Consider the following 21,229-nt stretch of genomic DNA (forward strand, 5'->3'; position numbering starts at 1 on the left):
TTCTTTTTTCTAGCTACCTTACCAACAGGCTCGAGTCTGTCAGATGGCATACTTCTTGCTCCCCCTTCCTATCTATCCAAACGGGTGACTCTCAAGGCTCTATTCTATGGCCTCTTCTTTTTAATATCTTTATTAACAACTCCTCTCTTATACAATATTCTGACTACTCTACTCTCATTTCCTTCTCTGACAACATCACTGAACTTCACTCTTACCCAAACCTCATGCCTTGCTATTGAAAGATAGCTTACAGAAAACCAACTCATCTTAACCCCCCCCCAAAAAAAACCCTTCTAGTTCTCCCAAATTCACTCTCCCATCACAAAACCACATTCGATATCTCATCTCTCGACATCATCATCAAAGTAAAATCTTTCACTTAGCTTCTTGGTACCATAATTGATGACCAACTATTTACTTATTTATTTATTGCATTTGTTGACCAGGAAAGTTCACTGGGCCTAGAAACAGGCCATTTTCAGTGGAGGCCCGGGGAGAAAAGCTCCACAATGTTACATAGAAAGCAATTAAAAACAATTAAAGACAATGTAGATACATGGTAAAATTGTATACAAAATTACAAGTGTAAACTCACAAATATGACAATGATATCATACATTAATTGCAAACAAAGGTCTTAGGTGTGTTAGAGATAAGATGAGAATATGTAGGAGTGATAGTGGAAATGGCAAAGTGTATAAAAGTCAGTTGTGAGCAGGAAGGAAGTTTGTAGAAATGTAAGGGTAAACGGCAAGAATATAGGTATATTCCAGTATACGGGTAGAAGCTGAGAAGTCTAAAATCTGGGAGGAAAACAAGTATAAGGAATGAGTTAGAAATATGAAGCAGGTGACAGACAGAGACAGGGAGGTAACAGACAGGACAGGAGTGGTGGAGAGTACATAAAGATAGATATAGACTGGGGTTCTAGAGAGGGAAATCAGGTGTTTGGATTTATTGGTGGGGTACATGAGCATAGCCAATGAGAGAGATGTTCTTTTAGTTATTTTTTTGAAGTATGCAGGATTGCTGATAGTTCTGAGAGATGGAGGAAGATTGTTCCATAACTAGAAGTCAGCAAAGGAATGCAGCATTTGGCCAGCCGCGAGTATGGGTTTCTCAATAGATAACATTTTGTTTTCTGACCTGAGGTGGTGATTGGGGTGATATGTGATCAGTATGGATGAGATGGAAGTGCAGCTTTCAGGTTGGAAGATTAACTTGTTGGCTGTGGTTAGTTGTCGATAATTAAGATGGTGGGGAGATTCTAGCTACTTTAGTTGATGCAGTGAGGAGCAGTGGCGTAAGACCCAGTTTGGTATGTACCTCTCAAGACATCTGCAACAACTGGCCACAGAAATACTTCACTAAAAGAATCACAGCCTAAAGCAGATGCCCTATGCTGACCGTCTAAAAATACTCCAGCTGTACTCTGTTGCATATCATCTACTCAGAGGCGATCTTTGCTCAACATACAAGGCCATGTCAAACCCAGAGCTGTTGAACATGCTAAATCCCAATCCCTCAGAGCCACACGCTCCAGGGATCTAAACGTTACCATCACAATGAACAAAACATGCTGGAGGGAAAGGTTCCTGACCCAGACACTCCCCCAGACTCTGGAACAGACTGCCCATACATGTCAAGCAGAGCACCTCTTTGACCATCTTCAAAATGAACCTTGACGATTGGATAGGAGACAGGAAATTCACCCTGGGGATCACATCAGTCACCCTGCTAGACAGGGGTCCAGGGAAGTAAATATTGTGGGAAGAAATAGCCAGGGAATTGTTATGGCTAGGCTTGTATAGGCCCTAGGGCCAATAGCCTAGTACCAACTTATGAGTATTTTGCGTTTGTAGAAAATGTGGTGATTTTGTTGTAGCACGAGTCAAGCTTACTTTTTAGAGAGGATTGCAGGTTGGTGAGGATGGGGGCACCATATAGCACAACTGAAAGAGTAGAAATGATGAGGCTAGGGCCTTTTTTGCAGAGAGACTGAGGCAGTAGTTGTGTCTATATAGGGCACCCACCTTTTGCTGAGTCTTTTTGATTTTGCTGTGGATATGTAGGTCAAATGTTAATTTGTCATCAATGGTGATACCTAGCAATTTTGTACTAGGGAGAACGTCTATGACAGTATTGTTTTGGAAAGTGAGAGTAAGTAGAGATTTGTCGATATGGCTAGATTTTGTGGAGGTAAATAATAGGAGTTTAGTTTTATTGGGGTTAAGGGCTTGGTGATTTTGGGACATCCAGTGCTCAGTAGAGATGAATGCTTCTCGGGTGAGAGGCTGTAATTCAGTGAGAGATTTTGGGGAGCAGATTATTGTTGAGTCATCTGCATATTGGATGATGGAACTATGGGTTAGCGTTTGATGAAAGTTGTTGACAAATATGCTGAACAGGAGGGGACCCAGTATTGAGCCCTGGGGACCACCTGTATTAGTAGGAATGAAAGGAGAGGAGACATGCTACCATCTGGTAGACTGATGCCTGTTGCTGAGGTAGCTGGTAAACCATTGTAGGGTAGGGAGAGATAGTCTACGGTTAGAGAGTTTGGCAAGCAGTAGTGAGTGAGAAATGGTGTCAAATACCTTTGATAGATCGAGAAAGTGTGTGGAGACTAAGGAGCCAGCATCATGAGCTCTATTAACTGTATCTAAGAAGGAAATAAGGGCAGTGTTGGTGCTATGTCCGTGCCTAAAGCCATGTTGAGTAGGAGAAAGCAGTTGGTGTTTCAGTAGATGGTTTAGAAGCTGTGTATGGATACACTTCCCTAGTATTTTAGAGATGGGGGGAAATAACACTTCCCTAGTATTTTAGAGATGGGGGAAATAATGGCTATCGGACGGAAGTTTGAGATGTCGGAGTTGTTGCCACCTTTATGAAAAGGAATCACAAATGCTTTCGTCCAGATGTCTGGTATGCAGGTTCTTGAACTGACCTATTGAGGAGGATGCTGATAGGATAAGCAATGGAAGGGGCTACTAGTTGAAGGTATTCAGTGGGTAGATTATCAGAGGCATTTGTGGACGGTTTTAGTTTGAGAAGTTTTTGGATGGTTGATGTGGGAATGGGTGATAGAGAGAAATTGGGTAGGGGATTTGAGGGATTATGTGACAATGAAGGTCCTAATATGGTTTGGGTCGATGGGCGGGAAGGTAGTAGTAAGTTTGGTGATGGCGTCAATAAAGTATGTGTTGATGAGCGTGGCTAGTTCAGAGGGAGTTTTATCTGGGTTGGGGCATGGGGTACTGATAGTTTGTTGATGGAATAGGGAGTTAATAGCTCCCCAGAATTTTTGGGGATTTTGTTTACGCTGGTCTTGAATTGTTTGGATGCATTCTTTTTTGTTTTTGGCAACTAAACGGCCTGATTTCAAAGTTGTTTGTATTGATTGAGGTTGTAGGATGTTTTATTTTTTGCCAGGTTTTCCAGGCGTTATCCCTAGAGGTCATGACCTGCTTTGTGGCTTTTGTCAGCCAGCAGGCATGTTTTGATTTGACTCTCTTTAGTTTGATGGGGGCAAGACTGTTTAGGGTTTTGAGAAATGTGGAATTAAAGAATTGCACAGCTTCACTGAGTGGAAGAGATTTTAGTGGGCTCCAGTTTGTATTACACAGTATGTCATTAAGGGTATTTTGGGAGAAGTGAGACAAATCTCTAGAATATCTATATTGGTGAAGGCTAGGTGTAGAAGTGAGCTTACGTATAACGAATGCTGGAGAATGGTCGTGGATACTGTCTGGGAGAGTGCCTGAGGAAGAGATTTTGTCAAGATCAGAATCCAATCCACGGCTGACCCTTTGTTTCTGTTTTTGTCAGGTCTCGTAATGTCAGATACAAGTTTGGAGGAAGTATGATGGGTGATGTTTGCAGAGAAATTACTGTTGGAGATGTTTAGCCAATTGATATTGATGTCGCCTAGTATCATAGTTTCATTTTATATGTTTTGGTTAGTCCAGGCTATAATTTCTTCAAGAATTTGACACTTGTTACCTGGGGGATGTATATAGCTATGATGCAAATCCCTTTGCAGTTATTAAGTTTGAGGAAAGCAACTAGTAGCTCAGAAGAAAGGAAGGGGGGGGTTGGCTCAGAGTATGGAATAACCCTATAGGTGCTTGGGAATAGTAAAGTGACACCTCCACCTTTTTATGGAGTTTGTCAAATCTAAGGCAGGAGTAGCTAGGGGGAAGAATTTCAGAATGTAATATAAGGCTTCAGCAAATTTTCAGTGATGGTGGTGAAATCTGATTTGTGTTGGCTTAGCCAAGCCTGCAGGTGTGGAATTTTGTTCTTAATACTCTGGAGATTAACACTGGTGAAGTTTAAGTATTTAGTCATGGTGGCAGAGTTATGAGAAGGGGAAGAAGGGCCTGGATTTGGGTGTATATCACCAGAGAGGGTCAAAGTACAGAGAGTTGGGAAGTAGCTAGGGACAGGCTTCTTTTCTTGTGCTGCTGAAGTGTTTGTAATCTTGGTGAGGAATAGTGCTGTGTTGTGTGGGGAGCAGGATAATTTTCTTTAGTAGGATAGGATTAGTTGGATGCAGGCTAGGGCAGATAGCAGTGTAGCTATGCAGGATGTGATAATAGGTTGATGTAGTGGGAAAGGTGGGGAAGGAAGATGGGTTGTGTGATATGATGCGAGTGTAAGAAGGAGAGAGGTCGAGAGTGAGTGTGAGGAGAGAGATGTATATGAGAGACATAGCTGAGTAGTACTTAAATAAAGTAGGCTAAGATGGAAGTTGGGGGTGTAGGTGTCAGAGGCTGAAATGGTAGGGTGTAGGAGTTAATGGTAGTGCTGGATGCTATGAAGGAGTAAATGATATGATGAAACTTGCTTGTGGTTGGCAATTAAGGGGTGAGGTGAAGTAAAAGGGATGGAGAAGTTAGGAATGAGATGGGTTGGCTAGTGGAGAGTTGGTAGGGGGAGGAGTCCTTTGGTGGTGATGTGTTGCAGCTTGGAGGGAGGGAGGGAGTGCGGGGAGGAGCGAGAGGTGGTAATTAGTAAGGGTGTGGGTTGGGATAGGATAATTTAAAGTGTGGGAGGTGTTATCAGGTGGAGGAGTGTGATTGGTGAAGGGTGTGTCAGGGTTGGGTATAAATGTAATTGATATGGGGTGGGTGAAAATGGGGGTAGGGTAGAAGAGCAAAGTGTGCCCGAGTGCAGCAAGGGCGAATGGAGTGGGACTAGTCCCCACTGCAAGAAGCAAGCATGCCGCAAAAAACAAACAATCAGTTCTGGATAAAGTACTCTTGTATCAGGTAGGTGGAAAGTGTTTGTCAGACATAAGCACGTGTAATCTATTAGCAGGATAAAAAAGATATTTCTTTTCCTTTCTTTCCCTGGGAAGGTTAGTCAGCAGATTTTATAACTAACCATACATTTTAAGAGGGAAATAGGGTATGGGTGTTTAGTTACTATTTTAATTCACCAGTGCATTAAACAATGCATCAAAATTGGGACTACTTTATATGAACAAAAATTCCTTTCATCTGACTCCAAACTTTCTCTAACTCAGGCATTCCTCCTTCCCTGCCTTCTCAATGCCACTCAATACTTACAAACCACTTTAAAACCACCAGGATAGAACAAACATATAATAAAATAGCTAGATTTGCCTCCAGCCAGCCCTATAACTGTCACCACTGCCTTGTTCTAAAAGCAACTTCAATGGCTTGAACTCCCCCAACAACTGCTTCTGTCACAATTACACATCATACACTCCATACTTAAAGTACTGCCTGCCCTTCCCTCTCTCTGGTATCCTTATATACCCCTAGTTGCTCACTCCCCAGCTCAGACCAACAGCGCCTCGATATATAAAAACTAAAAAAAACATTGGCAAACTCTTAAAGATACACAGTATCACAAGCCTGGAACAAAGTATCCTCTAATATAAGAGGTATCAAACACATACACAGTTTCAAAAAGAGCTAAAAATACTTCCTTTCCAACTCATGATCATGCCCCTGCCAGGATGCCACATAAATACCCCCCCAAGTTCTCTTCCTTCCTTCCTTCATTTTACTGCTCAACTCTTTCACAACTCTTCTTCACTCTTACTGACGACAGAATAAATCTGTAGATCTGCAATTCACTTTCAACTACAGTTTATATAAATATCTTGACTTTTAATGTTACATCACTTGCATCAACATCTGTATATTAATTATGAATCTATATTTCTATGGAATTCATCACTTGTATATAACTTTTTGCTCTAAAACTATTTGTTTTTATCTGCCTTTTGTGAATTTAATTTCTGTTCCTTTTTTTGTGCCTCCCATTTCTTATTTTGTTGTTAAACTCAAATACACATTTCAGAATTATTTGTATTGTATTATATTGGAGCTTTTCTCCTTGGGTCTCCACTGAAAATGGGCTTTTGCCTCATTTGTACTAACCTGGTTAACAAATGTCAAATAAATAAATACATATTTTTACTCTCATATAATGGAAAATAAATTGTATATTATAAAAGTATAATTTGCAATACATGAATATTTAAGTAATGCTATAATTCAATTTTATTCTATTTTATGGATAAAGTAAGAACATAAGCAATCTCAATGCATTTATACCTGCCACTGTGGTTAAATAATTGATCGATTTAATCTCTTTTCTTCACTTTGCTAAATTTGCAGATGTTTATTACTATAAATTCATACGACCATGCTAGGTCATTATGTAGTTTAAGGCTACACTTGTACATGAGTTAAGACCGTAAACATTATCACAGCTCCCCTATTGGATATCCTCACTTAAGTGGAGTTTAGCATGATCAACCATTTATGGTTGGATTTCAAAAGGGAAGCTATGCCTTTAAAAGTGTGAAACTGTTTAAGTATGTAGACCTTATATGCATAACACACAAAATATTAAACAGTTAAAAACAAAATGACTTTGTATGGGTTATATATTGTTTTGGTTTGTATGTATACCTTGATACTTATGTCTGATGTTGCACAAAGAATGTCAGGTAGTTTTCAAAGATTTTCAGATGTGTAGCAGGGAAGGAGGGGGCATTTTGATGATGTTCTTGTGCACTTTCATGTGACCAAGTTCTGTAAGCCGTCTCTCAGCACAATCATACAAAGTTAGATTGACTTCAGAGGACATACAGTGGTTTGCCTAACTAATCTCGTAAACACGGCATTTATTGTGAATCACATGGCTGGATATAGCAATTGTGACCACTATGATCATACCATTAACAATGATATGCACAAAGCAACAAATATTAATCAGGAGTTAGGAAATGCTAATGCAACTTGTTTATCCTAGAATGTTAAAAAGGTGGCCTATCAAAAACAAGGGCAATTATGAGCCATATAAAATTGCAACTTATACTGTTGTGCTACAGAAAACAAAGTTTAAAAATAAAGGTGTGAGAAAGATTACTGAAAAATGGCAAGGTTGGGGGATCATGAATTATGCTAAATCTGCCAAAAGGGAGAGTTCATATTGGTGCACAAATCACTACATTGGAAAATTACAAATTTGTGGACAGCTGCTGACAGCTGATTTTTAGGAAATGTTATGTACCAATTCAGGATGTCATTTTAACCTTCAGCTCCTTCCTGGATAGTGGTACGGCAATTAGAAAAGTAATCTTATGGGGTGGTAATGGAGTAGGGATTTCAATACAACTTTTGACAATGAGTGGTGGGTTACCTGAGAGAATCATTAAAAACGCCAAACGTGTAACCAAAACAAACACATGACGGTGAAATTTGATTTAACTGATGCTTGGAGAACATTGAATACCAATAGAAAAAAAGACTAAAAAATATAGCTAGAGTAGAACATTTGCATAAAGAATTCTCTACTCTGCTATGTAGAATATCTTTTATGAATCTTGAGGAAATCAGCACAAGTTCTTCTACTCCATCAGGGCACTGCACTCTATCATAACCATTAGTAAAGTATAACATTATACAGCTAATGCAGCTTGGAGATTATTTATGTATCTCTGTCTGTCTGTCTGTCTTTTGTTAATCGGGTTAGTCCACTGGGCTGGTGGCACATTTTCAGTGGAGACCCGAGGAGAAAACCTCCACAACAAAAAATAACAGCAATAACAGATAATAAATTTTACATTGCAAGTAATGTCAACTTGTTTACATTTCTAGATGCATTCATGCTATATATGACTATAGGTACAATGTGAATATACAATCATGTGATAGTGGAAAAAAAAGTAACAATGCATAATATTCAGCATAAACAGAAATCTATGAAGTAGAAGAGGTAGAGACCTGTAGTATAAAAAGATGATTTACAGATAGGGCATCACAGGAAAACAAAGCTCTTGAACATCTTTCATCACTAGGATGAGTTGGCAGAGAGGGAGTAATAGAAATGAAGGTTAGAAAGAAGATGGGTGGGGAGGAAAGTGTAGGAGATTCAAGAGAGAGAAAAGGAAGGGGGGGTATAATAGGTAAGAAAGAGAAGGGTGACATACAAGTATAGTTTTGGTCAGTTGTAGAGCTGAGGGATTACAGTTCTAGTATATGAGAAAGTTATACTAAAGTAAGGAAAGAAAGATTGTTATGGTCTGACAACAGGGTATGAATGTGTTAGGTTGGGTGGTGACAGGTACAGGATGGAGAGTTGGCACTCTTAAAATGAAATGAGGATTTATTGGAACTTATGCTGGTTGGGCATTTGTTCCAGGTTTGAAATAAACAGCATTTACAGACTAAACTGCCAGTTGTTCTGTTAGGCCTGTTAAGTGTCAAGAAGCAGTTGGTCAGTGCTATGAAGAGGTCGTGAGGGTTTGTATAGGGATAGGAGGGTGGACAGGGAGGGGACAGTCAATGGGATTTGTACAGTACAGTGTGGGTCATCTGTAGCTGAGAAAGTTGGAATAGTTGAGGTAATTCAAGCCATTGTAATTGGTTAAGGGCAAGGCAAAGGTGGGATATGTAAGGGAAATTACAGACAAATCTGGTTATCTGGTTGTAGGTTTGTTGAAGTTTGGTTAAGAGATTTGCTTAGAGGTGGGTGAATACAGGGGAAGCAAAGAGAAGGAAAGGGAGGAGGTAGGCTTAAGCTAGTGAAATGTTGAGAGGGGGTGAGGAGATTTTCCTGGAGCAGATATTGAAGAAGTTGTCTGTGAATACATTTTTCTAGAATTTTTGAAAGAGGGCAGAGGTTGGCTATAGGTCAGAAACTGGAAGGGTTGGTGGAGTTGCCCCCTTTGTGAAATGGAATAGTATAAAAAGGATTTCCAAACTTCAAGGACAGATGATTCATTAATAGAATGGTTGATGGGAATTGAGGAGGGATAAGATATTGTACTGGCTGCAAGTTTAAGAAAATGTGTGTGGGGGGGTAGGAAGGACAGCAAGTTTTAAGTTTCTGCAAAAGGGATTTTACACAGGCAGTGGAAACAGGTTTCAGGGAGAAGGAGGAGTGGAGACAAGTGGTGGAGGGGGTGGGGGTTGCAATTGGTTGTTGTTGAGGGGAGTTAGTTTCTGGATAGAGAAGTAGTTGTTAGTAGGGTGGCAGTTTCAAGAGGTGATTTATTGGGGAAGGAGTAGGGGTGGAAGGTTTACCTGGTTGGAGAATACTGGGTATGGTGCACCAAAACTTTTTAGGGTTGGAGTTGTAAGTGGATTGAGCTTCTAGGTAGAATTTCTTCTTGTCTTGGATAATAAGTTTTTTAGCATGGTTTCTTACTTCTTTGAACTTAAAGGGGAGGGAAGATGATTTTGACTCTGTTTCCAGGTGGTGTCTCCAAGTTTCATGGTGGAAAGGGTTTAGCTAGGGTGCTGGACTGGATTTAGTCTTAATTTTTCTAATAGGTTCTAGGGTGTTTAATATGTTTAGGAATATATGGTTAAACTCAAGAACATCATCATTTAGAGTAAGGTTAAAGCAGGTGAGACCATTTGACAAGTGAGAGTTGGTTGTTGAAAGTTTCTGTGTTGAAATTGGTCAGGTTGTGGCAGTCTCTATAAAGGTGGGTTTTTGTGGTTTGAGAAGGTTTTCTCAATATTGAGATTGGGAGGTGTTCGCTTATGGAGTCTGGTAAAGTGCTAGGATTGTGTACAGATTAGGGTTGGAAGTTAAGATCCAGTCAAGAATGAAGCTGGACTTTTTGTTGATGTGGGTGGGAGTAGAAATTAGTTGACTTGAAACCAAAAAGGTTTATACTAAGGCTAGGAGAGCGAGGTTTATTCCACTCAATATTGGCATCACCTAGTAAGATTGTCTCACAGGGTAGATGTTGGGAGATCCAGGATAAAATAGATTCAAGAATTGGAATATTGTTACCAGGGGATATATAGACAGATGCTATTGCAAATTTCTTGTGTGAGTTAAGGTGACAGTTGAGAAAAGTTCTGCAAGGGAGAAGTTAGGGGGGCTAGGGGGAGGGGGGAGAAATTAAGCTGTTCAGAGTACATGACAGAAACACCTCCCCTTTTTCTTGAAAGTCTGTCTTGCTGGAATATGTTGTAGCTGGGGGTAGAAATTCTGAGTTTGTGATATGAGGTTTCATCCAGGTTTCTGAGAGAGTTAAGATGTGTTTGGGAGACTATGTAGGCTGATGGAGTAGATTGATAGGTGTTTACATGGACAGGGGGAGAGTTGGTGCCAAGTAGGTGAGGTGGAGGTTGTAGTGTTGGTGGAAGAACTTGGACCAGGATTTGGGTGGATAGCCCCATGTAGGAGTGTTATTGGAAGAAAATTATGTTTAGAGAAATAGAAGCAGTAGGTAGTGGGTCTGAACCTCAGTTTTGAGGATGAGAGTGCAACACTGAAATGTTTTAGTATGTGATAATAAATATAGGAGGTGTTGTAGAGAGAGGGTGAAATAGGGAAGTGCTGGATTTTACAATGAGAGGATGCTTCATGGGTAAGAAAATAAACTTTCTGCAGCAGCTGACAGACTAGGCTTGGGAAAAGCACCCGATATATATGTCATATTAACAAATTTTAACAAAGCCTTTAAACTGGCTACCCCATTCCTAAACTTAAGGGGTTTAAGTTAAAGGTAAAGTTGCTGTTCCTTCTATGGTTTCCAAAGTGATAATGTTTCCAAAAACCTAACAATGTCAAATGCCCATCATACAACTGCAAGACATCAAACTCACTATCAAAACGAAAACAAACTATTTGCAAAAGGTTTAGCAAGTGGACTTGAGCATATATTACCCAACACAGCAGACCAAGAAAAGAATGGATTTGTGAAAGTCAGCTTCCACAACTAACAGGTGTGCCAAACACATTTTAACTAATAAATTGCTTTTTCTGGACAAATGTAATCTAGTAGACAAGTTTTCTTATAAAAACAATTTGAAAACAAACCAAAAATATTAAGAACAGACTGAACCTTACACAAAACTGTACTAAAATAAGCTGAAATATTATTACAGAATGGTTTAGGATTTGACATGCAACAATTCATTGAACTTGCTATATATTTTCACATTTTCATTGTATAAATTACCATAACACCAGCACCATTCCCTGAGGAGGATAAAACAAGAGCTTAAGCAAATATGAATACATACAGGCTCTATTAATTCCCATAGGCTGACTGACACTGTTGAAGAGAAGTGACAGAAAATCATAGGTTGTGTGCACTAGGCATTGCAGTTATCATTAGAGTAAACAAATTATAAAATTTTGTCTAAAGTAACCATCTGTTAGATTTCAGGGTCATCTAAACAAGCACAAAATGGTCAATGTGTGTTACAATTCCGGAACAATGGACAGCACCACCTTGCCAAGATTTCATAGCTTGACAAACATGGATTAAAGGCTGAATATCTCTGTTCTACAAGCATAAGAATAGTTTTTGAATTGTCTTAAAAGTATTTAAAATGACTTCATTTATTTATATTGTATTTATTAGTGTCATCATTGATAATCTGATTATTTATTAACTGACATTTGATTACTGGGAAAGTTCTACTGGGTAGAAGCCCATTTTCAGTGGAGGCCCGGAGAGAAAAGCTCCAAATTATTACAAAACATTTTAAGAATAATAATTTTACAATCTTCAAAAATTAAATATAATTATATAAACTGCAGATATTTTTAATAAATTAGTGATAATATAAATACATTGCCATATAAATTGTATTGATTCTTAACCATTTAATATTTATAAACACTTTATACAGTTTGTAGAGAAATGAAAGGTAATCTTGCCTAATACAAACAGGAATTGCAATATGAAGTGAGCGCAAAACAGGCTTACTGTATATTTAGAGAATGTCAGGGAGGAGAATTTGACAGATGTAAGGAAGTAAGTGAAGAAAAGAGAGCAAGGAGGTATAAGGAATGAAAAGGTACTTGTTATTATAAACTTTAACTGCTAAGGGTATAACATCACAAAGCTGCAACTGCAAAGGTTATACACATGTAGATGTTCACAGACTTGATTTATTAAAAACAATTCCGTCTTGATTTTAAGAAATTATTTCATCATAACCTCTTCGGCAAAACTGCTGCTGGAGCATACTGTGCAATTTTGTAACTAGCTGAGATATAACCAAGATCAAAATGGAGTATGAAACTGCACCCATGGATACTTAACTTGTTAAGAGAGTCAACTCAATGGACAGAACTGACCATTTTCAGGGGAAATCGGCCACTTTCCGGGGAATTATGGCAGTACTGTCTGTTAGGCAACAGGCTACACAGTATGCAAATGGGAACTGAAGGAATCAAACCCAGGACTACAGGACAATGATTATTAACAAATGGTCACCTTGACACTCAGAGCTAAACTGCCAGACAAGAAAAATACAGATCTGATAAGAAAAGTACAACAAAGATAAGCATTTACTCTTTGGAGTACAGAAAAATAAGGCAGATCTTATCATGCTATATGTTATGAACAGGGATAACAAGCCTTAAATCTACCCCGCTGTTACCAAATAATATGACAGATATGACTGGAATCTCACCACTGCCAAAAAACGGGAGATGTATAGCCTAAAACAGCACCACTAAAGTCTTTTATGCATACAAGCTGTGACTAGCCTTATGAACTTACAGCAAATGCACATACTGCCTTTATGATTGACAACTGTCACACCCAAATAACCTTTATATTGTCAGCTACTGAACAGGGTATAATCACAGGCTCTTTAATATTTCACCTATCTCAGTCTGAGCTCAGTGCCTTCTACTGCAATCATACCAACACTGAGACTTAACAAAACTGCTTTCACATAGTACTTTATAGGAATGACTACAGATACTTTACCAGTGACAGTACCTCTGACAGTAATCCTTTCCTGTCAGATAGAAGTATCTCATCTTCTGAAAAAAAATGTCAAATAAGCCAACCAACAATATTTTCCAAAAGGGGATGATACCAGATAGTACCATTTCAGCTTTATTTGCCTAGCAGTTAGTGCAGAGGATATGAGCTGTTAATAAGCTACTTCAAGTAGTCCAGGATTTGATTCAGTCAGTCTCCATTTGACTGTGTGGCACTAAGTATGTGCCCTGGGGTAAAAGGGAAATTGGAAGAGCTCTTCTGTCTCCAGGACTGCTTGCCTAGTAATTACTTGAGAACATTTTTCATAATTCACACTTTTACTCTTGCTCTCAGAACTTTTGTCAGTCATGGCCTCTCTTTTACTAAAAATACCAACTGGAAAGACAGGGTCTATCCAGAAGAACATAAAAATACAACTGATAACTAAATGGTATACAGTCTAACAGGACTGTATCCAATATGCAGAATGATTTTTTTTTCAAACAAGGTTGCAATGAATGAAAAGAAGTTATGTACTCACCATAACGTTAGATCTGTGTTGCCCATTTTAATTCTTCCTCAACCTGTACGTTTGGATCCGAACTTCGAATCAGACTTGGCCATTTTTTTATAGGACACCACAGATGGAACATTATGGTGAGTATATAACTTTTGTCTGATGCTATCATTTTCATTCATTCCTCAACCTGTGGGACAAAGTCCCCAGCTACACTGATCTTGGGAGGCCTTCATGGAAGCATATTCCGGAGCACTGCAGAACCAAAGGATGCTCTATTTCTAGATATATCATCTAATTTGTAATGAGTAACAAAGGTATCAATATTTGAACAGGAAGCAGCTGCACAAACATCATCAATGGATACTCTAGACCAAAAAGCTGCTAAGGCGGACATTGATCTAGGAAAATGTGCTTTTACATGGCTAAGTGAGGTAATACCTTTAGCAATGTAAACATAAGAAATGCAATCATGTTCAACATGTAGCCAGAGTTGTCTTGGAAATAGGTTTTCCCAACTTTACTTTGGAAAAGGAAAAAAATAATTGGTCAGATTTCCTGAAAGTTGTTGCCCTGTCCAGATAAAGCAATTGTCTATGCACATCAAGAAGGTGAAGAGTAGATTCATTCTGAAAGTTAGGAAAGAATACTGGAAGACTGATAACTTGGTTGATATTGTGTTCAGAAGCAACTTCCAAAATTCTTCTAGTCAAGGTTACAGCCACCAAAAATACAGGTTTTCCATGACAAGAATTTGAGGTCTATTTTGGCAGAAGGTTCAAAGGGTGAGTGAACTTGTAGTACCATAGTGACATCAAGTCACAAAGAAGTGGGATCTTTGACAGGAGGCCTAAGTAAAAAAGTACCTCTCTGAAAGGCCTCGCACAACTTGGAGGAAACTAAGGAAGAAAAGTTTTCACCTATATGATAATTGGATATGGCTGCCAAGTGAGCTTTGATAGTAGAACAGCTTGCCCCATATCCTGACAGACTGAAGCAAGGAAATCAAGAATTGCTGGTATTGGAGCAGTAAAGGGATCTAAAAATTTCTGATGAGCCCATATAGACAACCTTTTCCATTTGTTTTTGTAAATTTTTCTTGTGGAGGCCTTATGTGAGCATACCAAGATTTTCTTAACTAGAGAGGACAGTATGGTATATCTAGCCATCATTGGAAGTGGAGAAACCAGGCGGTCAATTTGAGGCCTGTTAGATCTGAGCGAGTTTGTCCAGAGGGATGAGATAAAAGCATCCAGGGAGGACATATCAGATGAGACCAAAGAAGGGAAACCAGACTTGTCGAGGCCAAACGGGTGCAATGAGGATAACTTTGCTCTTCAAGCTTTGCACTTTCTGAAGAACTTTGGGGATGAGAGATAGGGGGGGGGGCATAAAGGAGACTGGATGGCCAAACATGGACAAGATCATCTCTCGGTGATTCTCCCCGAGGAGGGATTAGGGCAAAGAACCTGCTGCATTTATTGTTAGTTGGGGATGCAAGGAGGTCGCAGCAAGGCAGACCCCATTTGTGGAATATCTTGTTTGCACAAACCGATTTAGAGACCACTCTTGAGGCATCAGAATAGTTCTGCTTAGCCTGTCCTCTAAATGTTGGTTTTCCCCATTATGTGCATTGCTACTAGAAAGTGGCTGGATAAGACTGCTCACTGCCAAACTCTCATTGCTTCTCGACAGAGGGTAAAGATCTGGTTCCCAGTTTGTTGATGTACCAGATTACTAACATGTTGTCTGTCTGTATAACAACAGTTCCTAGAGGAAGAAAGCTCTGTAAGGCCTACAACGTTAGAAGCACCACTCTCCACTCTAGAACACTTATATGTAGAGAGGTCTCCTATCTCGACCACATGCCTTGAACAGTTCGTCCCAGGTTATTCCCCTCCCATCCCAACTGGGATGCATCCGTGGTCAATGTGGCATTGGGGGCAGGAAGAATAAATAGATGTCCTTCCTTGACATCCCTCAAGAGAAGCCACCATGATAGGAAGTCTTTGCACACTCAAGATGGTTTCACAGGGTGACTCAAAGGATAGCGATATAAGGACCAATGCAAAATTCTCATGTGAAGGGGAAAATATTGGAATCAACATTACAGAGGCAGCCATCGAGCCCAGTGCTTTAAGTACTTATTCTGCTAGTGGCAAATGAATGGTTACAATGTGTTTGATATGTAACCTTAAGGACACAGTTCTGTTCTGAGGTAGGAAGGCTAGACAACTGCATGTGCAGAGATGCTCCCCTATAAAGTCTATCATTTGGCCAGGGTGAAGTTGAGACTTTTGTATGTTTATAGTGATCCCAAACATGTTCACTAGATGAAGCCAATAATTTCTGGCTTGTATGAGGAAATATCTGGTTGATGTGGTTAGGAGCCAGTTGTCCAGATAAAGAAACTCTCAGAGTCCAAGCAGTCTCACTACTACTGCCATATATTTGGTGAATACCCTGGGGGCTATGGTGAGACCAAAGGACAGCGCTATGAACTGGTAATGACTGGCTCCCAGCCGGAAGCAGAGAAACCTTGACAGCCTGTCCATTTTGATGTGGTAGTATGTATCCTGAAAATGTACACAGCACATCCAGTCATCTTTCTGGAAAAGGGCTAAAATATAGTCTGTATCACAACCATCCAGAATTTTGAGTTCTTTATGGACTTGGATGTCAGATCTAGGATTGGTCTCAGGTCCTCTTTTTTGGCACTAAAAAGAAACTGGAGTAAATTCTGGATCCTACCTGGTCTGGTGGGACCTTCTGGATGACCCTTTTTCCTAGCAGCTTTGTAATTTCTAAGGCTGCTGACTCCCTGTGATTGGGTAGAACATCGAGGAGATTTTCTTTGGTTTGGTAGTTTTGAAAAAAATGGAATGCAATATCCTCTAGATATGATTCTTTGCACCCAACTGTTGTTTGCAATGGCTAGACAGACATTCTGGTGCAAAGACAGGAGCTCTCCAACTGCCTCTAGAGAGGGATAGTCGGCCAAGTACTCAGGAGCGCTAAAAGGATCTGTTTGAGAAATAATCTCTAGATCCTTGGTTGTACAGCCCTCCTCTGCCATGTGGGTGACATCTACCATTATAATTTATTTCCCCTTCTGGCTCTAGGGGAAAAATCTCCTTGTGATTTTGTGAAACACAATTTCTCATCTCCACGGTTCCTAGAAAACAGCCTTTGTGAGGTAGAAAATTAGATTCCAATAGCAGACAAGGTCTTTCAATTTTTTTCACAGCAGGCGAGTGAGTGCCTTTCATGGTTAGGCCAAAAATGATGATCCATCAAATGGGGCATTGACGAATGACGCTTTCAATGGTTCTGCAAAGTAACAAAGTTGCATCCACGCAGGTCTCCTTACGGTGATGTCTGAACAGGCGGCCCTTGAGGTACCTTCTACAGCATGTGAGATTGGCCTCATGGACACATTTGAGATGGATTGTAGGGTGGCAATCCAGGAGGAAAAGGTTTTCTGTTCCTCTTGAGATATGGGCTCCTGAGTAAGTCCTTCTGTAACCTGGTGAAATGAGACAAGTAGTTCAGCGATCGCAATGCGAAAGTTGCTGATACATACACCTGCTACCTGAACCTGTACTAAGCCCCAGACTCCCTGTTAGGAGTTGGACAGTGGAGCTTTGTTCAGCTAGCTCCTTTTTCATCGCTGCTGCTACAATCATGGCATCTACTGGGGTCCATTTGTCCAGCAAAGTTTATCTGAAGGGGCATTGAGAATCTTGTCCACTCTTTCTGGGATGGAGTCCATGTTGTCCAGCTCCTGGTCATTGAAATCATCCACAGGTGGGGGTCAACCAAACATGTAGACAGGCCAGACCCAAAGGCTTCCAAAAACACAGACTCCTCTAAGAAAGGGCTTTGGGTAGACCAACCATCTTTTTGGCACAGGATTTTAAGGATGTTTCCAAAGGAGACATAATCACGTGGAGATCTTGGGGACCCCTCTACTTCATCAAAGTCAGTGTCCTCTGTCAAAGATGCCTGAGGGGAATCCAGGTGCCTCCTTTTGCACAGTCTGTTGTGGGGACCTCCTTGTGGGACATTCCGGGGAGGTACTGGAGGAGATGGGGAGCTCCATGGGTGGAGCTGGTTGGAAGCTCTTGGGAGCTGGTGGTACCAGAGGTTGCTAATGAGAAAGCTCAAATACACAAGTTAAGACAGAGTTAGGATCTGAAGGAGGTAGAGTTGATATAGTTCTCACCTGGGAGAGTAACCTCTCCACCATCTCGAATGGAGAGGGACCCTCAGAAGCCAGTGGCAATCCCTTTGGAGCTGAAGCTCTCAAAGCAGACAACCCCAACCTTCCAGGATTCCCCGATCTGAACGGTGAGTCAGACCAGAGTTGGCTAGTGCCAAAGGGAAACTGTGTCTCTGAAAGCTTCAGAGTTGTAGCAAACCCCTCCAATTTGCCACTTCTGCTCCAGATCCATTGTGCTCCAAAAGAGTCAGAGATGATCAGATCAGAGAAGTCGGAGATGAAAAAGATAATTTCATTGGAACTGATGTGTCAAAAATGGTTGGCCCTGGATCAGAGGGCTCCAAGACAGGAGGTTAGACTGGAAAACGATTTATTACAGGAAAAAAGGCAGGTTGGCAGCTCACAGATTCGGTGGAGGATGGAGTAGGCAAAACCCCATCTGAATCGGTGTCTTGAGGAATCTCATCATCCTGCCCACATCCGCTTCAGATAGGGTCCCAGAAGATCTTACGGAGGAAGAAATGGACAGAGGTCTTGAACGTTTCTTGGGGATCTCCTGAAGAAAAGGAGACCTTAGTCTCAGGGATATGGGTGCCGGGGAGAATCTGAGAGCCCAACTCACTAAAGGCTGCATCAGATCCGAGGGTTTTAGGTCCGACAGCATTAAGGTCTTTGTACGTGGTTCAGATGAAGATCAGGTAAGGAGACCAGAGAGGACATTAAGGTCTTTGTACGTGGTTCAGATGAAGATCAGGTAAGGAGACCAGAGAGGAAAGCATCTGCTGTGCTTCCGTAGATTTCTTAGTTGTGGTTTGAGCCCCTGGCACTTTGGAAGATCCAGAGGACAGCAGTCTGGGGAAGAAGGCCTTTCAAAATAAGTTTGTTTTGGCGGTTGCTTAGAACTTGAGTGTTAAAGCCTGCACAAATATCGCATGAGGTATCTAAGTGACCAGGGCCTAAGAAATAAACACACTCCCTGTGGGCATCAGAGTTGGGAATCTTAGGCCCAGAGGAAGTGTATTTTTTGAAACCAGTAGTTTTTTTAACCATACCCAAAACAAAAGAATTTGAAATGTAGATGGACAGGAATACCAGAAGGTATAAAGTTACTTAGAATTCGCAAGAACCCAAGAAAATATTTAAAAAAGTGAATAGAAGGGTAAGGAGAAATAAAACATAGATAATAATGCCGAAGTTCAACACTGAAAAAAGTTTAAACCATTCAGAACCCTAAATGGAGGCTCAACAGGCAAAAATCCTGACTGCTTTTAAGCGCGGCAAACGAGATCAGAGGTAATCTGGAAGACAAGGGCATTGTGGGTAAGGAAGGAGCTTGAGAGTCAGATCCTAAGCTATAACAAATGGCTGAGTCAGATCACAGGTTCTGATCCGAATCCACAGGTTGAGGAATGAATGAAAATTACATCAAATCATCCCATTTCAAGTTACTTTCTTTTTGCCACAAGATATTTATAAGTTAACATCAAATATTACTAAAAAAGCATAAAGTTAATAGCCAGGAAAAAACAGCAACACATCTTCCAGTTTTCAACATCCATCTTAAAAATCATTTTATTTCAAGTCTTGTGCTTAAACCTCCCCAAATTATAAATTTGAAAAATATTCCATATACAACCCATACCATACAGTATCAATGATATGGTCATCCCTTCTGCTCTTCCCTACTCTTGATTACTGCATATTTGTTTTACATCATAAAACTCAAGCATGATGTCACTGGTCCACTGCTGCAGGCAAGTGGAGTAGCCTCATGTGTGTGCTAGGACATCAGCCAGGGTGCCAGAGGAGAAACTGGAATGGGGTGAGGTAGTGATCACTGCAGCTCAGTTTCACTAGGGAAGTAGCAGGGTTGCAGCTTGCCAAAGGTTGACCCCCTAGCAGATACAAGAGGCTAACACTGGACCACAGGCCAACAACCTAAAAGACAGCATTTGTCTAAGCAAGACAGAATGCATATACACACACGCACTTATATTTATCTATATTTATATAAATTTATATAAAGATGGATTCACACACACACACACACACACACACACACACACACACACACACACACACACACCTCAATTGCAGCATATCATCTCCAGTGGCATCTCCCAACACTCAGACCCTTGATACGAGCAAGTTCAGCTACCAAAGTGCAAATCTTATTTGAAGATGAGAACACCTTACAGAGGAGTAATATGGGATATTGAAGTATGCCAAAAGGAATGAAAAGGTCATGGGATACTGAAGTACAAGGCAGGCCATGATCACCAGATGGTGAAGGGGGCACAAAAAAAAAAAGCATCTGTCATTATCAGAACTACAGACCAAATAAAATATTATAACCTTACATTCCATCTTCTTGAACAGCTGCAGCATAAGCTACATCCTGAACACTGGAAACAAAACTGCTAAAACAGGAATGGTTAATGTCAAACAATGCAACTAGAGGATGAGGACAGCCAATGCCATCTCAAAATAACGAATATTTGTCCATTTTTTTCTCTAATACCAACTAAAATAGTTTCTTTAAAATATACCGATACCTTCCAGAAATTTGGCTGGCAGTTGTTAATCATCCATTTTAAATAGACACTCATGGAATGGTTGGTTGTCAAATCTTCATTGTGAAAACCCATATTTTCGGCGAATATTGAAGCTTAAGGGAGAAAAAAAATAAGTAAAAGCACCTCTTTATACTAAGTTTGATACTGCTGTATAACCACAGTCAAATAAATTTACATTTATATACACACATACATGCAAAGACAGATGTACTGCTTTCTGAAAACACACACACACACACACACACACACACACACACACACACACACACACACACACACACACACACACACACACACACACACACACACACACCATAGTTTGACCATTTAACAGAAGGTTTTCAATAGAACTAAGATAGTCACTAATGGCCACTGGCAATGGACCACATCATATGCAGCACCAACATGGACTACACAGAGACAGTACAGCTTTCACAGTCATTAGTATATCAATAAATCTGAGGGTTTTGCAGTGGGTAATTTGTAATTTTCCTTTTCAATATTAAGGCTCTGCAATCAATTTCCACAGCCTTTAAAATAAATAAATAAATAAATCATGAGGAAAACTGACAAATATTTTTTCCAAACCCATTATACAAGAAAGTTGCACTAGACTTTTTAACTGCATAATCAAATCACGATCACTATACTGTGTCGCACAGATTGCTCAGGGGTGA

The 21,229-nt window shown here is 40.2% G+C and overlaps 1 protein-coding gene across 1 annotated transcript in view; it reads right to left on the reverse strand.

The window, feature by feature from the left end:
• AGA (aspartylglucosaminidase) overlaps positions 1-21,229 on the reverse strand; it is a 293,146-nt gene that overhangs the window by 225,926 nt on the left and 45,991 nt on the right. Inside the window, exons 4-5 of the mRNA XM_044062526.1 lie at positions 20,532-20,644; positions 2,521-2,544 (exon numbers count right to left, since the gene is read on the reverse strand). Of these exons, the coding sequence (XP_043918461.1) occupies positions 2,521-2,544; positions 20,532-20,644 (137 nt within the window). The remainder of the gene's footprint in view (positions 1-2,520; positions 2,545-20,531; positions 20,645-21,229) is intronic.

Source organism: Protopterus annectens, chromosome 2.part1 (genome assembly GCF_019279795.1).
Source record: "Protopterus annectens isolate FY-2018-M chromosome 2.part1, PAN1.0, whole genome shotgun sequence".
Classification (NCBI taxonomy): Eukaryota; Metazoa; Chordata; order Ceratodontiformes; family Protopteridae; genus Protopterus; species Protopterus annectens.